We start from the raw sequence: 21,965 nt of genomic DNA on the forward strand, positions 1-21,965 counted from the left end.
GTAGGAAAGGCAGCTTTAAGAACATGCTCTGCTGGAGATGCAGCTCCACAGACATGCATTAGACCTGCCTAATAACACAAACACATGTAATGAAAATTAGCTTGTTATCTTTCATCAGTGTTACAATAGTGTCAATTTAGCAGACACTTGTTATTAAATACTGAATTTATCCAATGCAAAAAATTGACTCTCCAGGTTGCAGGACAACAGTTTAACTTTTGTGGGAAAAAAGATCCTGGTTTGACCAACCAGTGATCAGACAATAAATTTAGTTGTTAAAATGGTAAACTGGGAGAAGCTTCCTGCTTGATTGAGGCAGCACATGTAATTTACTGTATGAGGGAAATTGTCTTTTGTGATACTATTTTGAACATGCTTTTCTGTCGTCCTGTCAACTTAGTGGGTTAATAGCTGATATGCAAATTAGTTGATCGGTTTTAGATTAATGAAAGGTGACTGAATTCTAGCACGAGTGAATGAGATGTGTTGGAGTTGTTGTGTGTTGAGTGGAGACTCTAAAACACTGAGTTTCCTGTTTTGATGTGCGAGTGAATCCTGTATTTAGATACACAACTCTGAATACGTCAGAACAGACTGTTTTGTGAAGTGCATGACAGCATGTCACATGTTTTATGATGAAGGGAAAAGGAAAATTGAATAAAATAGATCTGTGGCTTAAATGAGTGAAGAGCACAGACCGGGTGATTAAACTCATAGCTAATATGACATTAGGGTTATGTTGTGTGTTGTGCAGCTGATGGTTGATTTGGAGTGAATCTAGCTGATGATTCTTCTCCTGTTGTGAAGATGATGAGGAGTTTGTGTCATGACTTAACAAGGCCTTTTTATTTTGATACTTTCACAGTGCACTGAGAGTTTGGTTTGATAATCTCTGTTATTTTTTATTTTTCATTTTTGAACAAGCACTGATTTTTGCTTGTGAATTTCTTTTCTTTGAGCAGATCTGCAAGTCGGGAATTAAAAGCGTTACACGTCGTCAAGAAAATTGTTGCAAGTGAGTTTCTCCACATTTAAAATGGGTTCAGGAGAAAGCCACTTATTTGGGACAATTAGGAAATGAGAGTCCCCCCCCAAAAAGGATTCAACGAGGAAATCCAGTCTAAATTGTTTTTCTTTTTGAAATAACGTCGTTTTGCTGAGCGTGGAAACGAATGCGATGATAATTTCCACAATTAGCAAAAGAAGGAACCACTGAGTGAATGAGTAAGAATTTTAAAATAACTGACTGATTGACTGAACATGATTGTGTGAAGCTAACCCCCACCTGACAAAGGTGCAGATGAACCCATGTGTTTCCTTTTACAGGAGCAGAAAGATGACAGCAACACTCGAGGTTGCATGATGATTTAACCTTTTAAATGCCATTTTCTGTGTCTGTGCATTTATCAGGTGTGTTATTCATAGGCTTGAGTTGCTCACAGAGATATCTGTGACAAAGTATGCATACGCCTGCGCAAGCGCTAATATTTGCATTTTGTTTTCTTACAGCATGCCAGTTCTTCATGTGAATTGATGATGCGATTTATACCAGGACAACTGGTTGATGTTTTTCCTACTACAGGATTTCTGGGTTTATGTGTGAGGAAAACTGTGTTTACAGGTTATGAGTGGTGATGCTGTTGCATTGTGTTGATGGGAAAATGTGAAGGTTACTTTGATAATGTGAATAACCTGTGTGAAATTTCCTGTGTTGAGAACTGGTGTTACTTCTTTCCACAGCTATAGATGGCTAACTTTATGGTCTTTTTATGGCACCTCTGGAACCTGTTGACCTGTGTCTGACCTCTGTCTGACTACAGTCAATGTGTATTGCTAATGTTAGTTTCTTTGAGAATGCTGTGGAAGATTCAGCTGAAACGGACAAGTGACATGAGTGAAACAAATAAGAGTTTACGTGTTTATGGAATAGTTTGTTGTGGGCTCTTTGCTGGCCACTTTGAGCCCATAATAATAATAAATAATATATGAGTGGAGTGACTTTGCTTAAGAGCAGTCACCGATTACATTGATGTTGCCTGAGTACATGGGGTGATCCATGTCTGAGGCGACTTATGAAAATGATTGTAGTTTACTGATTTGAGAAAACCTGCACATGACACTTGTCTTGCTGATGTTGAATGCTTCTTGTCCTTATGATACAATTGTTTATAGGTATGAAGTTTGATTTTACTTCCAGATTTTGTTTTCCAGGCCATGATGGTGTGTATGCAGGCTCCTGGGAGAGCCAGGTGTTAAGCAAACTTAATATGCAACACACGCTAACATCTTTTATTGCAGGGTTACGGAGCTACTCCAGAGGAGATGCCCTGATGTTGCCTGGGACATGATCTAGCTAATCTTTTTCTTTAAGACAGGGATCCAGGTTTGGTGAGTTGACGCATGGGTGTGTCCATGCGTCAAGAGGAGGGGTCCAAGGATTAACATTAAACAATGTTTTTTATTATTGTTGCAGTGATTTGTGTGATTAGCCGTTTTATTTACAAATATTAAACCTATGCAAGTGGTGCATCCATGTTCAGATGAGGCTTTGATGGCCTATAAGTGAAGTTCACTGAACTAAAGAATGTGGTTTGATGATTGTTGACATGCTCTCCAAATAGAAGTTTTTCTTCTTAGCAAGGAAATACAGGTGCAGCAGTAATCTCCTGAGAAATCTTCAGAGACCCAGTGAGAAGCGTGAACCATTCCAGGCATAGCTGACAGCCAGGCAGTGGTTGAGGTCAAAGATCAAGCTGATTGGGGCCCATCATGAGATCAGACCTTGGAGCCACAGCAAGGACCATGAAACTGCCTGCAAAATAGAGGAGAGGATCGTCCACAAGATGGGAGAGAGGCTTCAGGAGGATCAGAGATCATCTTCAGCACAGCAGACATCACACAGAGAGCTGTGCTACTAAGCTTCCAGGAAATCAAGAGGAGACTTCCCACAGCAAGATTTTAAATACAATGAAAGATTCAATATTGACGCTGAGGAAGACGACTAAGGTGTACGACGTGCTCTGCCTTAAACCTTCAGCAGCGTTGGAACATAAACACTCAGGGGATGAGGAGCGTGCCAAGCTCCATCGACAGCGTAGAAGGAGTTCGAGGATGACATCATGATTCTGTGAAAAGCACAGGAACCAGAAGCTATGGTGGTGATAACAGCAGTTTCCTATGAACATCACCTAATGCTGTGCCACTATACTGTGCATACGATGACACTCTGAAGGCTGCTGGGATCATAACAGCAGTAAGATGACGGAACCCAGCACCCTTTCCACAGAGAGCTTTTTCTGCAGAGCGTGGACAATTAAGGAGTCATAAATATCCCCCTCACAAGACGAAGGTCTGAAGTCAGGTGATGGGGGCTGGTAAGAGGCCATAAAACTAGAGTGCTGAGAGGTCTGCAGCTTTGGAAATAGCTGAGACCCATGTTGACAAACAACAAAACCAACTAGTATGTTTGAATGTCTATTCTACATACATTTGGACTCTGGTCCTATGGACAACGATGGAAACAACTGGAAGAGACATTCATGACGCCCTGCAGAACTCAAACCACTCTGCAGAGAGGCATGTGATGTGCACACCTGGAGGAAGCATTACCAAGCTGAGATGTTTTTGAAAATGTTACTTTTTTAGTTTCACTATTAAATTAACAATTTCTTTGTTTGCTCGTAAGATGCAGTTTGCCATGAGATGAGCTCAATGAATGGGATAACTGCTAATACATTTATTAAACTGTGTACCTTTTCAGTAATTTAGGGTGATTTGACATATGCTGAGTATAAAAATGTTTGCATTGAAACTGTCAGACATGAGGTATTCATAACTGGGAACTTTCTAGCATAGAGGTCAAAAACGGGGGAATGTTAGAGTTTGTATTGTTGATTGTCATTTATGCTTAGAAATATTTACTTATATATGCTTAGAGTTTTGTAATTAGTTGTAGATTGGTAGAGGTTTTTGATCCTTGATAGTCTGCAAACTTTGTGTGTATTAGACAGCACTTTGGGAGCATGAGAGGTCATACCGTGTCTTATTGTTTTATGGTAGGATTAACGTAGTTGCGTCTGTTCTAGTCTAAGTGCTCTTTGTTTAGATGAACTGCAGGACTTCCTCACCGTGTTATCTAGGATGAACCATCTAGGGTGAGGGGGAGGCTACCCTCTTCCTGACCAAGGATGTTTGACCCTTTGATCAGCAGTCCCTACACACACACACACACACACACACACACACACACACACACACACACACACACACACACACACACACACACACACACACAGGCAAGGTACTCTTTGTTTGTATGTAGACGTCATATGTTAATGAACTTATGCATATTCATGTAACCTCAATAAAAGGACAGTGTATGGGAGAACGGACGAGAGCTACTGGGGTCAAGCGAAGGAACGGCGCTCTGTCTGGTTCTCTCCCGTGCACGAGTAACATGAAGAACTTTGCCTATTTGTGTCTTGCTTAGCAGTGTAATTATATTGTCTTCAACGTTCCAGCGGATGGGTTCAAGCTACAAACCTAACACTCAGGTCTTTGTCTGAATTTCTACGAACATTATTGCTAAGGATTGTCTTATTGCATTGGAGTCACACTGGGTTAAATATGTACACTTGGGTTTTAAGGGGTATTTATTATTTTCTTCTTTTTTTTGGGTTGTATGGAAGCCCCAAACGCAATTTCATTGTTCTTGACAATGACAATAAATAAATAAATACTAAATACTAAATACCCAATATTAAGGCAGGACTGATTAAAAAATCTAATCAAATACCTCTACCACTTTTTTAAGAGCTATTCATTGCAGGGTGGATTTTCAATAAAGAATCACGGGGCTTGCCAAGTGAGATTGTATCACAATCAGCAAAGCCTGGAGGGAGAGCAGCAACACATCTAAAGTATTTCCATCGGGGTGAAAATCTTTTAGTGGTAACAAGTACTGGCTACACCCTGAATCCATTCATCCACACAAATATACATTCATATTGCAGGAAAAAAAAATCACACACACAAACAAAAGCAAGTGCACACACACACTGCAGCATGAATATTTGACATGCAAACTCTCATGCACCACCGCATGGCTCCTGAAACCATCATAGAAAAAAATCTCTTTGTTCCACTGAATATCACTGCACCAGTTTAACAAACATTAATCAGTTTCCATACATTGTGCGCATGGATATGTGTGGTATGTATCAATTCCACTATCTTAATCAGTTCTTTGGAAATTACTGTCTTCAGCAAAGATGTGCTGTAGCATGCCACTTCAGGCTAATGGGGTGGAACACAGTTAAGATTGAAGTTGATGAGTCTCACCAGAACACCTATGGTGAGGCACAGAAAAAACACTACATTCATCAAACTGTTCCTTAGACAGCTGTCAGTAACCTTCTGCCACAATCTTATTAATAATCTCTCAAACCATTAACTCTAATAATGAGTCTCTATTTGTGTGAGAACGCAGTGTGCATGAGACATGAGGATAAAATATAATTCCCCCAGTTCTTGTGCATGTGTGTTTGTGTTTATGAGTGTGTAGAGGCTACCCCTCTATGCAAACTCCTTCTTCATAGAACATTCTGTTCCCATCTATTAGTTTGCCACTTCCTCGTTTAACTACCTCTCCCATAAGCATTGCCCAGTCCAGCAACACTTACATGCATACATACAAACTCATGTAATGTTCCCTCCTCCCCTCCTGTCCCCTATCATACAAACAGCTACATGTTCACACACGTGTGAAGTTCATGTGCACACATGTTCCCATTCACCCTCTCTGAGTAAGGGGAGCCCTGTTTTGTGTTAGCACAGCAGTGAAGCCAACTGTTGCACATCCCAAGCGCTCTCACTCCTTGCCTTCCCTATCGCCCCTTCCATTTCACCAAGTCTCGACTCTCTCTCTCTTTCATTGTCGCTACTTTCCCTTGAGGCTGATGAGTCATCTGTGTCTCTGACATGGCCGCACGCTATTGTGTGGCGCAAAACAACTGTGCTAAACTGCAAAAATATTCCCTGAGAAAGAAGTTCCTAAGTTAAACCAGTTCACCCATGTGGGAACGTATCTTACTATCAATTAGACTGGCGGAAAAATCTCTCTAACAGCACCTAGAAGCTCATTAATTAACAAAAATTAAAGTGTAATAAAGAGAACTTGTCTTGTTGGGTTTATGCCGTCGCTGGAAATGAATGCCGCCACTATTAATTTTATTATTATTATTGATTAGACTGCTGATTGATTTTTTTCAAATACTGACTAATTTAATTGGGTAGAATGAAAGGAGATGTGGGAAATGCCTGATATAATTTCATACAGCCCGAGTGACATGATCAAATGTCTTGTTTTGAATATCTGTGCAGCTACAAATGGCAAGTATTCAACATTTTAGATATAAGTGAATTATTACTTAATCATTCAACTGCCAACTACATTTATATCAAATAATATACTGGCAATGAGCAGGCAGTTAACTGATTATTTCTAGCTGCTCTCCTGAAAAGGACGACTCTTGGAAAAGACATATTTCTGCCTATAACTCCTGGCAACTTCTAGCTCCGTGAGAGAAATTTTATAAGCATCTTTCCACACAGCTCATTTCGAGTCCATCTTCACCTTTCCGTGTTACATAACCGGCAGTTTGCTTTACTACTTTTTTATATGACATGTATCTAGAAAGAAGAGTGATTGATAACAGCCTTCTGGATCTATGCCAAAATGTAAGAGTTCATCCTGAAGTATGCTGTACCTCGCCTATATAATTCAACCAAGATGAAATTGTAATATAGCACTTAGGATAGCAAACTGATATGGGCATCAGCTTTGTCATGGTGGCACTCTGGCATAAATCAACATGCTTTAAAAAAAAAAGAGAGAGACAGAACTGTCATGACAAGGAACCAGGAAAAGTGGTTCTTGGGAAATAAGGTAAGAACTTTAATTAAAAGGAAATTCCACTTAAATGTGATTGCAAAGAATGCCACAAAGAGGTGTGGTTCTTATGAACAATTAATATACTGTGTTAAATAATGATGTTTCTGTAGTTTACAGCATGTTAACTAGTTTCAATGTTTTCAGGAAAGGGGACTAGTATAAACATTTGCCACATCAAAGATAGCAATCTATATACTGTGAAAAGCCCCTTGTAAAGAAATGACTAATAAACTTATCTTATGTTATCTTATCTTATCTTATCGTAGAAAGATAAATAACATGGACAGTTGGGAATTATACTAGTATGTGGATATGTCCAGTGATGGAACTCCTTATCTTGGCATTTTATATTACGCCCTAGCAAGCCTGACAATAAAAAGCTGAATTTGTTTTAATTCCTATTACGTTCTCTTTTTGTTTGTTTTGGAAACTGAAGAAGAGTAAAGGTGTTTTTAATGGAGTTTTAGTTATGTAACACACAGGACAGTGCATTACATAAATTGGAATCTGAAACACGTTACCAGCACCATGAAGTAAAAAAGAACATTACTCTCGAGCTTTTCTGGTTCCTACCATGAGATTTTGTGCGATTTCCTGTGTGTAGCTGAATGAGTAATAATGCGTGTGCATGCCCTGCCTTGTAAAAATACACATGAACTCATTTGTGCATGTGTGCCAGGTGACACAGGTATGGTTCTGTTGTGTTTCTATGGGATAGAAAGTGCTGTGTTTACCCCAATCATGTGTCTTAACAATGCCCCCATAGAGATAATGCATGTGTGGAGTGTTTGTGTGCATGGGTGTGGGTTTCCCTTATCCACCGAAAGAATGATTTATGTGCTAGCAGTTGAAGGTGTAAACACAGACAAGTCTGCTCACACACACACACACACACACACACACACACACACACACACACACACACACACACACACACACACACACCTGGCTCACATCACAGCTCTTTTTTCTTTTATTTGTTTCTAAGGCAAACACATGTTCCCTAGCTGAATTGTGCACACCGATAAATAAAGCACACCCATACTCCCACATGTTCTGTACATTAAACTTCTACCCCACTCCCACCTACACATACGCACACAGATGCTAAGGGCCCCCGGGAAGCGTAAGGCGCTGAGGCTAGTTCTGTAGATGGGTGTTGTCTACAGCTGGTGCTGGATCTAGTTACTGACACTCCCTATCATTCAACTCTATAAATCGCACTATAACTGATGTGCACATATACAGCTGAGCTAGCGCCCCATCTTTTTTGGTGTGACTAAGAATTGGTGTGCACACATATGCAAGTCAGCAAACACACCCATTGAGATTTTCTGTGATTGAGTAGTCCAACATCTACTGAGTTTAAAATCACATTAAACTTCTGCAATTATGGGCAATGTGTGTGAAAAGAGAAGGGAAAAAAGCGCTCTCTTTCTCTGTCTGTCTGTTTGTGTGTGTGTGTGTGTGTGTGTGTGTGTGTGGGTGAGAGAGAGAGAGTGTGCGTGTGTGTGAAGGTGGTTCCTCTCTGATGGTTTATCTGGTGATAACCGGTAGAGTGAGATTTTGCCAGATTGCATCCATGCGCACCAACGTCCAACTGAATTTTTTTGCATAAGGATAATAAAACGAATTTGTCTCACTTTTTCCATGCTTATGTATCCTTGTTTTCCCTCTCAATCAGCTACATTGTTCCTTTATCTTTTGCCAACAGCTGTCCACTTTTCTCTTTAGTTTTTCCTCACTTTATGTGTTTTTCTCAATGCTTCTTTCTATTCCTGTGAGTTTTACTGCACATTTAAACAATCTGGAATCATTGCATGTGCCGCAGGGAAGGGCAGAGGCCCATGGGCCAGCTGAAGGAGAAGGGAAAGGAAGAGGAGAGAGAAAACACGAAGAACGAGAGATGCAGAGGAAAAGAATAGATGTGGCTCAATAACACATTGAAACAGAAACAGGGAAACGGGAATCAATTATAATTATTTATGTAACAACAATGGAACCACCACACCCCTATGGACCTAAACTCCAGTCCAAAAAGAAATGGCCACATGACAAGACACACCTTTTTTTAATGATGATGTCTGGGAAACAAAGCTGGAACCCCAATATAGTAATAAAGATGGAGGGCTTTTCATTCGCTTAGCCAGAACTGATAATAACAATAATAACATAGATTTTTTTTTAATCAGCTAAAGGTTAATTGAATTGAAACATGACAGGGATTCGGGCAAAAGGCACAGTGGTAATTGTGCTCACACAAGCAAAGGCAAGAGGAGAGAAAAAGACAGAAAAGGAGAAAGACAGGTGAGAGCCAGAGGGGAGTAAAGGTGGGGGGAGAAATGGAGGCAGTGAGATAATGACCAGCACAGTCAGTTAGTCAGACATACAGACAGACAGACGGGGGGAGAGACAGACATAGATGGATAAATAGATAGACAGATAGATGCACAGATAAAAAGATAGATAGAAGCCACCATGCACACTAACACATGAAATGCTCTGCTGAAGAATGCGCTGAATTAACTGGAAACAAATTATTACCTTGTGCCTTGGCGTGCGTAGCCAGCAGGCTTCCTAATAGCAGAATCCACAGGTATGACATCATGGGAACACGGCGAGGCTGCGAATAAAATCGGGGTTCAATCTCCCTTTTCTCGCCCTTCAACAATGACAATTAACTGGCGTGGAGGTTTCAGGTAGATCTGGAGGGCGTGCTCGCGTGTGTGCCGGTGCGTTCTTGCGCGTCGGATCAATCCAAGGTGCTGAGATGCTCAGGCTCAGTGCGCGCCGCCGCGGATCCGTCGTCCCCTTTGTCTGGATTGGGAGAGAAGGTTCGGTTTTTATTGGTAGGCGGTCTCTTCTCTCAAATGAAGGGAGGCGGACTGACTGCTAGGTACGTTGCTGTGCTGGCATTCACATGACTTTCCGCGCTAATTAGTGGGCTTTTTGTCTGTATCTCTCTGTTAAGTATTGCGAACATTTCGGGTGCATGCTCTTCGTTATCAAGCGCGATTAGTGCCGATTAGGACTTGTGTCATTCATGATAGCAGCCGCCATGCACTATTTTAACTCGAAAGTGCCACTAATGAGTATAATCGTGTCATTCATTAAGTATTTCCCAAATTTTGATAAAGGGTCCAGCAAGACCTCGAAAGGATCTATCTCTTATGTGCTGAGGTCATAGCTGTGGGGATGGTACTATGAGTTGGGTAGGGTAGTATCATCAGCAGTTAGATAAGAGCTGTATAAATTATATATGTTGTAAAATGTACTTTGGTTACCATGTTACCTAATATGACGATTGCCTTTAAAATAAAGTAAAAAAAACCCAACAAAAATCATACAGAACGGCTGCGAGATGAAAGCCAGATTTATACAGAAAACATTAATAAACCTGTAACCATCCAGACAGCAAAGACAACACTGCACCTAAGCCTCACTCTTTATCACAACTGCCTCAAACACTCATTTCCTTTCAAAACCAGTGGTAACCAGATAACAAGCACGCCATGATTTACCCACAGAATAGTAACAGCCAATAGCAGCTCTGAGCTGGCTCTTATGAAAGCCACATAAATATCTTGTCGATCCGGCCATGCTCAATTTACAGGCCAAGGAAACGCATCGGATCCAACTAACACTTAATAACAGGTGATGTTTGGTTAATTTATTGTGGCAGAGCACGGAAGGCCTCAAATATTCTCAATAATTTCAAATATTACCCAAACCCCAAAAGTATGTTTCCAGCCACATACTTTTCATCATGTCTAGTTTCTAGGTTGGTTTTCTGCTCCCTTGAAGCAAAGAAATAGCCAACCTCCTTGGGCTGTCTTCGTGAGTACTGTAGGAGCAGCATGCTGATTCTAACGATGTTTCATGGGAAATTCAGTTTTGCATAGCCATTTTCATGTGCAGTCACTAATCTGTGGTCAGGGACACAACTTAACCTATGCAAGATACACACACACCATACACTACTAAAACTTTCTTAAACTAATAGAATTTAAATGGAAAGTAAATAAAAATAACAGAGAATCCAGGATGTGCTGCAGGATCCTCAGTACCCCTGCTTCCCATGGCCTTGGCTGAGACACCTAAAGGGATTTTTTTTTGTCTGTTTTGTTTTCTTACAGCAGCTTATCCCTTCATGACTTAATGATTTCCACATAAGTTTAATCATGATTTCGATTATGTATTCTACATTTATAAACTTATGCTAAGATTTAAGATTAAGTCTGTAATTTGCTTCAATTTATTAAAAATATCATTTTCTGAAGAGGACAGAAAATCACTGATGTAAGCCTTAGGTCTGTTTTTGATGTTAAATTAATGTTAGGTTTCCATTTGAGAAAACCACACATGACCTCATGCACACCAACCAACCGACCAGAAGGTGGATCTGAAAGGGGAACATTTTCCTTTCCTCACCATTAAAAAAACCCCCCAAAAAAACCCTTTCCTCTCTGCCAAAGTGAAATGCGTGTGCTTTTATTAATCCACAGGTGGCGCCATTAATTCAAATCTTAATAAACTCCAAATGTTCAGGGCTGTGTTCAGATATAAAAACACAGAAGACAACATGCCACCATCTAGGGCCGTTTGTTGACATTTTTAATGAATTTTACACTACATTTTGTGTGCTGTGTAGTACATTTGCATGCATTTGACCCATGTACCCACTGAAGACACTAATATGAGCACCAACAAGTGTCATGGAAAAATTAAAAATTAAAAAAAAACCTGAGGGGATGGTTTTGAGTTATCTTGGCAGAGATGAATCACTGAGGTTTGACCTTTAGACTTTGGTAATAAAAAGCCTGTTTCTCTTATCTTTTAACGGCAAATAAATGTAAACAGGAAAAGCAAACATGTCTACGTGAAGAATCAAAACACCCACAGCCACCTTTACATGCTAAGCAAAACCAGCAGTCACATTTCATCCCGCTTCCCCGTTCTCTTTGGTTCCTCTGCCAGTCGGTATAAAAACACAACAGTAAGTTCAAAAAAGGGAAATGTTTATTAGTGTCATAACACAATGATTACATCTGACACATTTGTCATTTAGAAAAAAACAAAACAAACATACATAAAGCTTCAATTTGAGATTCTTTCAGTAAAACAATTGTTTATTCTGGGGAAAAATTTTTGCTGATCTCAGCACAACATTCAGACGTCAGATCCATTATGCACCAATTTTTCTCCCCTTCAGATTGATGTCATCGAAGAAGCACAAGTATGCGTGTATGTTTATGTAAGCCTAATGTGAGGATCTCAACCAAAAAACAGTCTGTATCTGTGTGTAGCTGCACTCAGGTCATATCAGAATAAGTGGTGAGGCACATTGACAGTGGGCTGAGTTCTATATGGGTTTTTTTTCTGTTGCATTAAAGCTACAATGCTTGACAGCAAATAAAGGATCTGATTTTTCGCATTTACGGTTAAATTTTGTGTAAACAATTAAACTATGAAACTCAAATTGTGAGAGTGATTTCTTTCCTCAGCCAAAAAACAAAACAAAAATCACATAACCGAAGTTTTTCAACCCTTCTTCTGTATTTTCTACTATAAATTTGTAGTATAAAAGCACTTGGTCGTCAATACTTTGGTCAGCAACAGATTAACAATAACAAAGATTACTTCTGTGTGACGAACATAAAATGACTTTTAAAAAAATTAAGAAAAAGAAAAATGGAAATGTAAAAAGTGTAGTGGCTTTCTAAAGCTCGGTCCATGTTTACAGTCATATTTCTTGCAGTTTATTTCAAATTGAACATTCACCAGTGCACTCTTCTGCTTTTGTTTGGTTCGACTTGCTGTTGCAAATGTGAAATTTAAACACAAACGTAAGCATAACATTAGAAGTTCTGTCAGAAACAAGTTCCCCATTCTTTAACTCATCACTATTGCCATTAATCACCTAAAATCAAATAGTATGAAAACCTTTATGTAAGGAGATTCTGGAGAGGGTTGAAAGGTAACACGTAAAGATCCTTCCATCAAGGCAGGCAACTCTAAAACGAGTCACATGAACCACTGTTTGCAAAGTGCAGCCTGTGTCAACTCAAACTAGTATATTGCTCTGTGTTATTCATTGTGACTGATTGAGAGAGCTAACAACTGAAATATACTGCATGGATAATCCCATGGATCCATTGTGCAATGATAATGCCACATTTTCTTCTTGGACATGTTAATGAAAGCGCAACTAAGGATGAGTGTGTAAATTTGGACTGTCTGAAGTACGAAGGTCAGAAAATCAAGGAAAAGGTTCTATTAAGACACTTGACGTTAAAGAGGCATTGTTCCACTTTCACTTTTTTAATGTGTGTGTGCTTCAACTGAGTATAGCAAAACAAATTAAAGGCAGCATTTGGGTTCCCATCTTTTCTCCACAGGACTACAGTATAATCACTGGCTGTTGGTCCTAGTCTGTACAATCAGAGTATAGTTTTGGTGCAAAGTACGATCGCTTTGGAAAGTTCGGCTCACATTTTGCTGAAACACTCCTTGGCATTGGACCACACCTGGATTCCCTGTAACAGTACACAAGTACCAGAGAAAAGGAGTGACTTAGAGACATTGAAAGACAAGACAGAAATACTAAACAGTTAAGGAGTGGTACTGCTGAACAAAAGACCACATGCTATGAATTTATATACATACACAAAATACACACAAGAATAAATGTCCACACCTTCTTACACATACTGATCTGCATAATGGCGTAGCTTATCAGCGCCTCACGCAAATCTTTGTCTTTCTGCTCTTTAAAATGTTCGATGTCATCCCATGCTGCTCGCACAAACTCCCTGGTGGCACAATCACAAAGACGCATGATACTGTTAGTCTGTTTGCGTGGAGAAGCAGCACAGGGAGAAGAACAAAGGAAGAGGTAGAGGAAGAAGAAAAGAAAAACAATGCAGCATTTGCTTTGTTCCTTATTCTTATTAGGTTCTAGTTCCTGTATTTTCTACTGATACCACTGGCTTTTGTTTTTCCGTTGAAAAAAACAAAAAGAAATTGAATAGAACTACTTTTTAATTACACACAGAACCTCAATTTGTCTCTCAACACTTTCAGCAAATACCTCAGTTCACCAGTTTGTGCTGGGGAAAAAATTATCTAGTCTCCTGTTATTATTCTTTGCATTTATGTTGTTCAGTTGCAACAGTTCAGTCAGAAAACAGAGTCAGATTATGTGCTATATTTTTCACACAGAGGAAGAACAGTGAGGAAGAGAAATTTAAAATAGGGATAATTTCAAAATAGGTAAGTGGTTGATAAGATAGTGTTGTGCTTACTGGCACTCGGTGTTCTTCTCCTTGACCGTTTCCTCTCCTTCCTGAATACTCTGCTCCAGGGCTGCTAACCTGCTCTCTTTTTGCTCCGGGCTCTCTTGGCCAAATAATTTACTGGTCATTCCCTTCAAAGAAAAGATTCGCACCGTCTGCACTCACACACAAACAGACACACACGGAAAAACAAATGCACGCATTAAATTATGTTCACGACAATTTGGATCACAACGGTGTTTTTGAACACACGCCCACTTCTGGTTCTTAATTTGCACATATCGTGCGAGGAGAAAGACAGATTATAAGCCAGAGTGTGTGAAAGTGTGTTACCCCGGTTGCCAGCTCTTCTTTCTGTTGTTTCTTTTGGGCAAGGTCCTGAGCTGCCATCTCCAATTCATACTGAATCAGCTCATGTTTTCTGCACACTGACCTTAACGCACACACAAATTCAGACATATTTTAAACCCTGACAGTCCCAAAACATGAATGCATTCTGCTACAAAGGCTATAACAGTCAACAGAATGTATTTACATTTACTGTAAATAAAGATGTGGGCTGCGTCTGATCTACAAAACTGACACTCTTTTCTCTGCTGAATGATGTTTTAATGCTTACAATAAAATTCAATTCATTCAGAAGAATAGATTTTTAGCAAACATAAAATAAGAGATATAGTGTCAGAAATGTGTGCTGCATCACTACAGACCAATTAAGAGGAATAAAGCATGAAGTTACACACTGACCAAAGCAACCCTTGTGTGTTTGTGAAAGAGGAAAAACAAAACAAAATAAGGAATAGATGAGGTGGAAGGTAAAGCATGAAAAACAAAATGTCCAGGCTTTCCAAGTTATGCAAGCAGAAGCCTTGTTGGTATGAAGTCTCCTTTTACTGTTTACATGACTGTGCTATGGAAGACATTAACCTTTCCAGATATTAACAAAGATAATGATGGCTTCCTGTTCCTGCTATAAATCACTGCTGCATCGGTAACTGAGCTAGAATACCTGCTTCAGCACAGTGATTATTGTATTATGCCTAACGTCTAATTCCATGTTTTTACATATGGTGAGATTCATGTATGCAACTTTTATGCAAAATGTAATAAAATGACAGCATATTCAGAGCATCTGTCTACCCTGATAAGTGTGTTAACAAAACCATCTTGTAACACAATATAATACCTGACGGCGTCAGTGTAGAAGAGGTATTCTTTGAGCTGGTCTGCAAAGTGCTCTTCCTCCTCCAGAATGTCGTCAATTGATGCAGCATAACTGAGATAACACGCAAAGTCACTGTACAATTGAAGCAATACCAAACAAACATTATGTGTTTGTGTCCATCACCAATTCAGGTAACACCTTTACTTACGTGTCCATGTGGTGTCCAGCACTCTGCAGTCCATCTCCCATCTCTTTCTCTATTGCGCTCCACTCACTAAAGACAGAAAAATGTTCATGTATACTTGACTTGAATGCAGCAGCTCTCTTTGTTCACTAAACAGAAAAATGGCTGTCTGAAATAATGATTGTTTTTAAGTAGTTAAGTATCTATTATATCATGATTACCCAAACAAAAGGAGATTGTGTGGGCATACAGAAACAAAGAAGGCAATTGAGGCATATCTATGAAAAAAGGAATTCCCTAATGACCCACAACAATCCTTTAATACTAAATGCATTATTGCTGCAGGGAAACTTTTTAAGTGACCTAATTCAATATAAGGTAAAATATCATCTGCCTAAAATGTGTTTTTATTCTGCTTATATAAATGGATACAGTAATTTATGCTTGTAACTATAATTTGATACAGTAGAAAACAGAGTAGAACAGGTGTTCCTCACCTGAAAACTCTGCCATAGTTACCATGGACTTTGTAAACTCCATATAGCCTGTCTGCTACTCGCTAGAAGAAAAAAACAAAACTAATCATTAGAAACAGACCTTAGACCGTCTGCTTTAAAAACCTTGAAGAGATACATTTGGCATTAGAGTGCAATTCAATAACTTTCTATTATTCTCAATGTCTTGGATGCAGCCAGCTTTTAAATCACTTTTAAATAATAAATGTTGGCATGCTATGGAGTAGACGTCCAAGATAAAATGGTGAGTGCCCTGGAAAAGAAAGTCAAAATTCTAGGAAAGTAGATACAGATTTTTGTATTTCAGAGACAAAAATGTTGGAATTTGAAGTTCCACAAGCAACCACCAACGGATGCCCACGGCTTGCACAAAGCATCAACTTAAGATAAACCTCAGTCTCTCTAAACAAACGTGCCAAAACTTACCGCTCGAATTCTGAGTAACTGAGAGATGACGCTGTTCAGTTCATCACTGTACTGTTTCAGTGCTGTAAACCGCCTAGAGGCAAAACAAGAAGAAAAGTAACTGATTGAACAGTATTTTCTTTTACATTATTCACTCTAGAAATTTGTTCTTTCAGTTTGCCTTGGAACAGAATAAATTATTACTTAATATGGTGGTAAAAATAGAATTTTCATATTTGTGCTCATAAATATATCCAAGTGATTATCACACATCTTACACCCTGTTTTTGCTGCCTGATTTTATAATGAATATTTCATTTATTTTAGTTATTAAAAATTCCTGAGAAAGTATTTCACAATAGTCTTAAATCTGTCTAAGTTGTGTAACTTGCATAAATCCTAGAAAATGGAAAAATTAGGTTAGGTTTGGCTGTTTTTACACCTACTTGTCAGGATTCTTGACTCTGAACATGGCACTCAGAGACTTGAGTCTGGAATCAGCCTGTTAGGGAAAAGAATTACACACAGCAAAATATACGAAGAAGTGCTTTAAACATAACTCAGTTTGAATTTGTAAAACACACAAAAAATGCGGATATGAAATTCAGATTAAAATGATGAAAACATCAACAGAATCATTTACAGTGTATAAAAGATGGAAGGAGCCACAGGCTGGTTTGGTTTTAAAGCTCTGAGCTGAGATTTGCCACCGTCATGTCATTGTCACCTGCATGCTCATATGCAACTTACTTTTGAACTGGAAATTAGTTCAAAATAAATCACACAGTATTAAGCAGACATGTATTTCTGTCATGTTTGCCACTTGGCCATTAGTTTGTGGCAAGAACAGTTTATACAGGCAAAAAAGCTTACCCTGGTTTATTGTCCTTCTGGACACTGGTGGGACCAATAATTTAAAAAGGGATAATCATACTGAAAGTAGTGATTCAGCCCATAAGCTCATCAGGAAAGTATTTACAGGAGGCATTGATCAAAAGAGTGGGCAGTGGTTTTCCCATGGTCTTCCATGAAACCATAACTTTAGATGCCCCCTGCTGGCCATTAGAAAGAATGCCAGTTTCTGGCACTTCCAACATCAGCTTTCCTTGTCAGACCTGGAAACTACTTGCATCGTTTACACATGTGACCTGAACTTGTGTCTTTCACACTCCATCTGGTTGTACCTTGTCTTGGAAGCCCGTTTCCAAAACCGCATCTCTCCATCCCTTTTCCTAAAGAAATGACAGAAAAAATACACGACAGACTCGAAAGTCAGCCAGATTGTATAACCCCTCTCCAAAAAACAAAAAACGGGGTATTCCAGCTACAAAAGCGGCTGCAATGAAGAGACAAATCTACCAACTATGGGTGCATAAATAGCTCTTAAATTCTTTACAGTTCAGGGTTCATCTTTAACGTCAGTTTGAAATCTGTTATACTGTGAATGTGGAAGGCGTGAATATACTACATGAATGGCAAAAGATCTACACGGACATTATGCAACTTATGTTAGGCTGCTAACCTCTGTAAGAAAGAGGAAGAAAATTTTGTCATTGGAGAGGACCGGATGTGATGCAACACGCAACAGGAAATTTTCCAGGCCAACTCGCCGCCGCTCAACAAAGTCTGGATCTAAGTTGTCTGCTGAAAGCTTGTGCCACACAAACTCGGCCTGTAAGAGACACAAACAAGGGTGGAAACAAAAAAGGTAAATGGCTGAATATTATTTACTATGAAGTTGAAGGTAAGCTGTATTAGTAATAGTCACTTAATAATTTCCATTTAATTCTTTTTTTAAAATTATTGATTAGTCCTTTCCCACCACCTACGCATTACTCACCCTTTTCTCTGGTAGCGGGGGGATGATAATGTAGGGATAGGTGACCAGCAGGTAAGTTCGGAGAAGCTCAAACTCACTGTAGCGTCTCCACAAAGTGTCAGGTGCCGCTGGTGTCCCTCCCTCTGTTTCAGCAGGCCTGGACAAAGACCAATGAGAAAAAAAATTGTATTTCAGGTGTGTCAAAAAAAGTGGTAGATGCTTGAGCTACTACACTTCCATTCATAGCAACTTGCCAGTTGACACAACTGTACTGTACATGATGTGACTATATTTTCCCAGTTCAATACTATAAAAATCAAGACAAAAAGGCAAATTTGTTGTGCAAACTGTAATATATCTGAGGTAAAAAAATAAATAAATAAAAAAAACACGCAAAAGAATGCAAAAATGCAAGTGTTCGTACTCCACCTCTCTCTACTTTTTTATAAGCACTAAATATTTGCATATGATGCACCTATGATGCGGACAGAAAAGTGAATGCTTCACTTTACAACCTACCGTATTTCAATCAGGTACACAGTGTATGTTTCCTGCATGTTAACAGTGTTCTTCCCTGTTCTCTTCTCTGCCTCTGCCACATTTATCTCCAGTTTCCTCAACAGAGCCGTCCCTCTTTCCACCATCTGCACACACCAGAATAAATTATGAGTATGGAAGTCAAAAAAAGGTAAACATATGGAAGAGTGTTAGCGGCAACGGACAGGGGCTAAAAGAACAGAAATATGCATTAAACTTGAGTATAAAATAAGGGTCATCTGTTTTGGTTAGCTGGAGATACTATAACAATAGTACAGCACACAGAGTTATGGCAGGCGTGTGCAGGTCACAAGACAAGACCATAATCACCGAAATACTGGGGGGGAAAGTTGCTTTAGTATTCGGAATTCAATCTTTCTAACAGGTTAGCACTCAAAGAGCAGAATGGGCAACATGGCTAACATAAACTTAGGTTTAGCGTTCAGACTTAATAGCTAGCAAGCTAACGTCAGGAAGACTAAAGTTTAGGACTAAAGTTTGACACAGTCTTCGCAGAAGCAACTTTAAGTCATTTAATTAATTTAACGCTAAGCCGCAGAAGGGAGTAAGCTAAATCTAGCGGGGGAAGCCAGTGAACGTTTCATAAAACTCCGCAGGCTTTTTGTAGAAACAGTGGAAAAGTCTTCGACGCTCCAACTGGCTAACATTAAATTAGGCCCTATTTGAAAGGTTTTCAGCAGTAAAAACAAAAAAGATTTTTAAACCTCAAGTATGGTTATTATGAAGAACAACAAAGGGTACGACCGTATTTATGATGTTGTTCTCAGATTCCGTGGAAGTGATGTCGGTATTACTAATCACTGCTACTTCTTCTCTACTTACAGAGTCTGCCATGGTTATAGGCTGCCAGAGTACTGCCGCTGCTGCTGTCAGCTGAGCTGGCAGTGGACTGGTGCCTGTTTTCTGCGCACGCGCAGTTCACGGCTGGGAAAATGGTTTGCTTTGGGTCTGTGCTTTTGGTTTCGGTGATCATTTGAGCGTTTTAGTATTTGCATCTAGGCAAATTATACGTACGTATTAAGCTGTTATTATCCCACACTCGATCTCACGAGACTAAAGCAAAGACAATATATATATATATATATATATATATATATATATATATATATATATATATATATATATATATATATATATATACAATAGCAAATTACTCTGCAATCAATGACACCGAATATATAGGTATTTTTTTTAGTTTTAGCATAATTGTTAATGTTCAGATCTTACAGAATTAAGGGGATTTCCCTCGTGATTATGCAAAAACATAAAAAACATAACATGGTTGCACGTGTGAAATAGTTGCACAAGGTGTGTCTACAAGTTGCAAGGCAGCTTTCCATGCAATACTCCTCATTGTTGAACCCATTACCCTTTGCATAGCTTATTCGACACCTTTTTTTGGCAATACTGACATCTGCTGGTTGGATTGTGGCACTCATTCGTTTCCACCCTATACTTTGTAAACGGTTGGTCTTATTGCAAAATCCCAAGTGTGTAAATGTTCTCCTAAGTGTAAACGTCCATTGAATGATAATAAGCAGTGAGTGTGATATATGTAGACAGTTATCTGAATTTTTGCATTGTGTTTTTGGAACTTTTACCTATTTTGCGTTAGTCTTATTTCAGTATTTCTCCCTTTAATTTAGTCTTGAATCCAATTCTGCTTTCTTTCTCTTGGTTTTATGTTTTTTTTTTTTAAATATATGTAGGCTTTGAATTTTTTTCTTTAATTGTGTTACATTTAGCTCTTGCTTTGTATGCTGTGTATTGCCTATTGCAAAGTATCTTTCAACATTTTATTTCGTAAAAAAGGACTGTGCAGTTAAAACAAATGCTTGCTTTCTTATATGGCTAGAACACTAGTTTGTTGGTTAAACATGATATAAAATGTGCTTTTAGCAAATGAAAAAGTAGCAGCCATTGCCCTATACATTTACAGTATTCCTTGTCTTACACAATGCCTTCTTGCCATTGTTTTTATGGTCACAAAAATGTGAAAAAGGTGTCATACATGATGAGTTTCCTCACTGTGGTCATATCTTTTCGTGCCTCATTTTTTTTTTGTAGATGGTTGTGGGCCCAGTTCTGAATGAGAGGGATGTGGTATTCCTCAGGCTAGTAAACAGCACAGAAACACGGCCTTTTAGTTCCTGTGGTCACGCTGTTGTTCAGTGTTTAATGTTTAAAGAGAAGGGTGGAGCAGGATTTAGTAAGGAAGCAGATGCCACTGGGCATAGAGTGGTTTGATGGAGTGTTATGGGATGTGGGGTGGATGGAGTGAGAAAAAAGGCATAAAAATAGAGAAACATTATGATGGTAAAATGAAAAATATAATCATTACTTTTAAAATTATCGATGGCACAAATGCACCAGGTATGGGCGGATGGAAGGAGTGATGGTGTGATGCGGTTTCAGGCTGCAGTGTGTCAGGAAACCAAAAGCTTGAGCTGTGACCAGCCGTTGTCTGAGCAACAGCATAGCTACCATTCTTTCCTGCCACTGACCTCAAACCAGCCACCACCACTTCCTGTCCACATATACCCGCACGCACACAAATATATAGACACACACACCTCCAGCCCTATTTGGCTGTCTATAATTGGCCATTTGACAACTTTTTAGAGCTCGCTGACCAATGTTCTTGAATGCTGAGCTACAATAAGCTTTGCACAGTTTCTGTGTGTACGCGTGACTGTTGATATTTGGAGATTCTGAACAAAATCTGTTGGGTTTATCATAGATGTAAATATAGATATATAGACTTATAGAGACTCATTATCTCTTTCACAATGACTGCTAACTATTATTGTTTTGGGAAGTGAATATTGATTCTACTGATAAAATTAATATTGCGCATGCCAAAATCAATTAACTACTGCAGTTTTAATCTAGTTTTAATGCAGCTCTGTTGACCAGAGAAACATCTTTCATATCTACTAACTGAATATTACCGTATACCCACCTCTGTACTGCCTGATAATTTGTAAATTCATTTGCTAGAGAAAACTGTTCTCTGTTGGTGTTTTGACTTTTGAACAGCAGATGGTAGCAAAAATCAAATAAAGCAGGCTA

At 39.0% G+C, this 21,965-nt stretch overlaps 1 protein-coding gene across 2 annotated transcripts; it reads right to left on the bottom strand.

Moving 5' to 3' along the window:
- Nucleotides 1–12,672: 12,672 nt before the first annotated feature.
- Nucleotides 12,673–19,766, bottom strand: LOC146616336 (sorting nexin-4-like). 2 transcript variants are annotated; one of them, XM_085374146.1, is made up of 14 exons: nt 19,716–19,766; nt 18,855–18,979; nt 18,357–18,492; nt 18,039–18,188; nt 17,701–17,748; nt 16,963–17,018; nt 16,538–16,610; nt 16,094–16,155; nt 15,621–15,686; nt 15,434–15,523; nt 14,581–14,680; nt 14,257–14,402; nt 13,650–13,764; nt 12,673–13,488 (listed from the first exon to the last, which is right to left on the bottom strand). In XM_085374146.1, the coding sequence occupies exons 1-14, from the start codon at nt 19,725–19,727 to the stop codon at nt 13,441–13,443; spliced, it is 1,227 nt and encodes a 408-aa protein (XP_085230272.1). In that variant the 5' UTR covers nt 19,728–19,766; the 3' UTR covers nt 12,673–13,440. The 2 variants fall into 2 exon arrangements, with proteins under 2 accessions (XP_085230272.1, XP_085230271.1); XM_085374145.1 differs by having other exon boundaries at nt 19,638–19,746.
- Between the last annotated feature and the right edge of the window lie 2,199 nt (nt 19,767–21,965).

The sequence above is a fragment of the Diplotaxodon limnothrissa genome, linkage group LG16 (genome assembly GCF_057381915.1).
Source record: "Diplotaxodon limnothrissa isolate DT_005_m linkage group LG16, D_limnothrissa_male_GT1.1, whole genome shotgun sequence".
NCBI lineage: Eukaryota > Metazoa > Chordata > Actinopteri > Cichliformes > Cichlidae > Diplotaxodon > Diplotaxodon limnothrissa.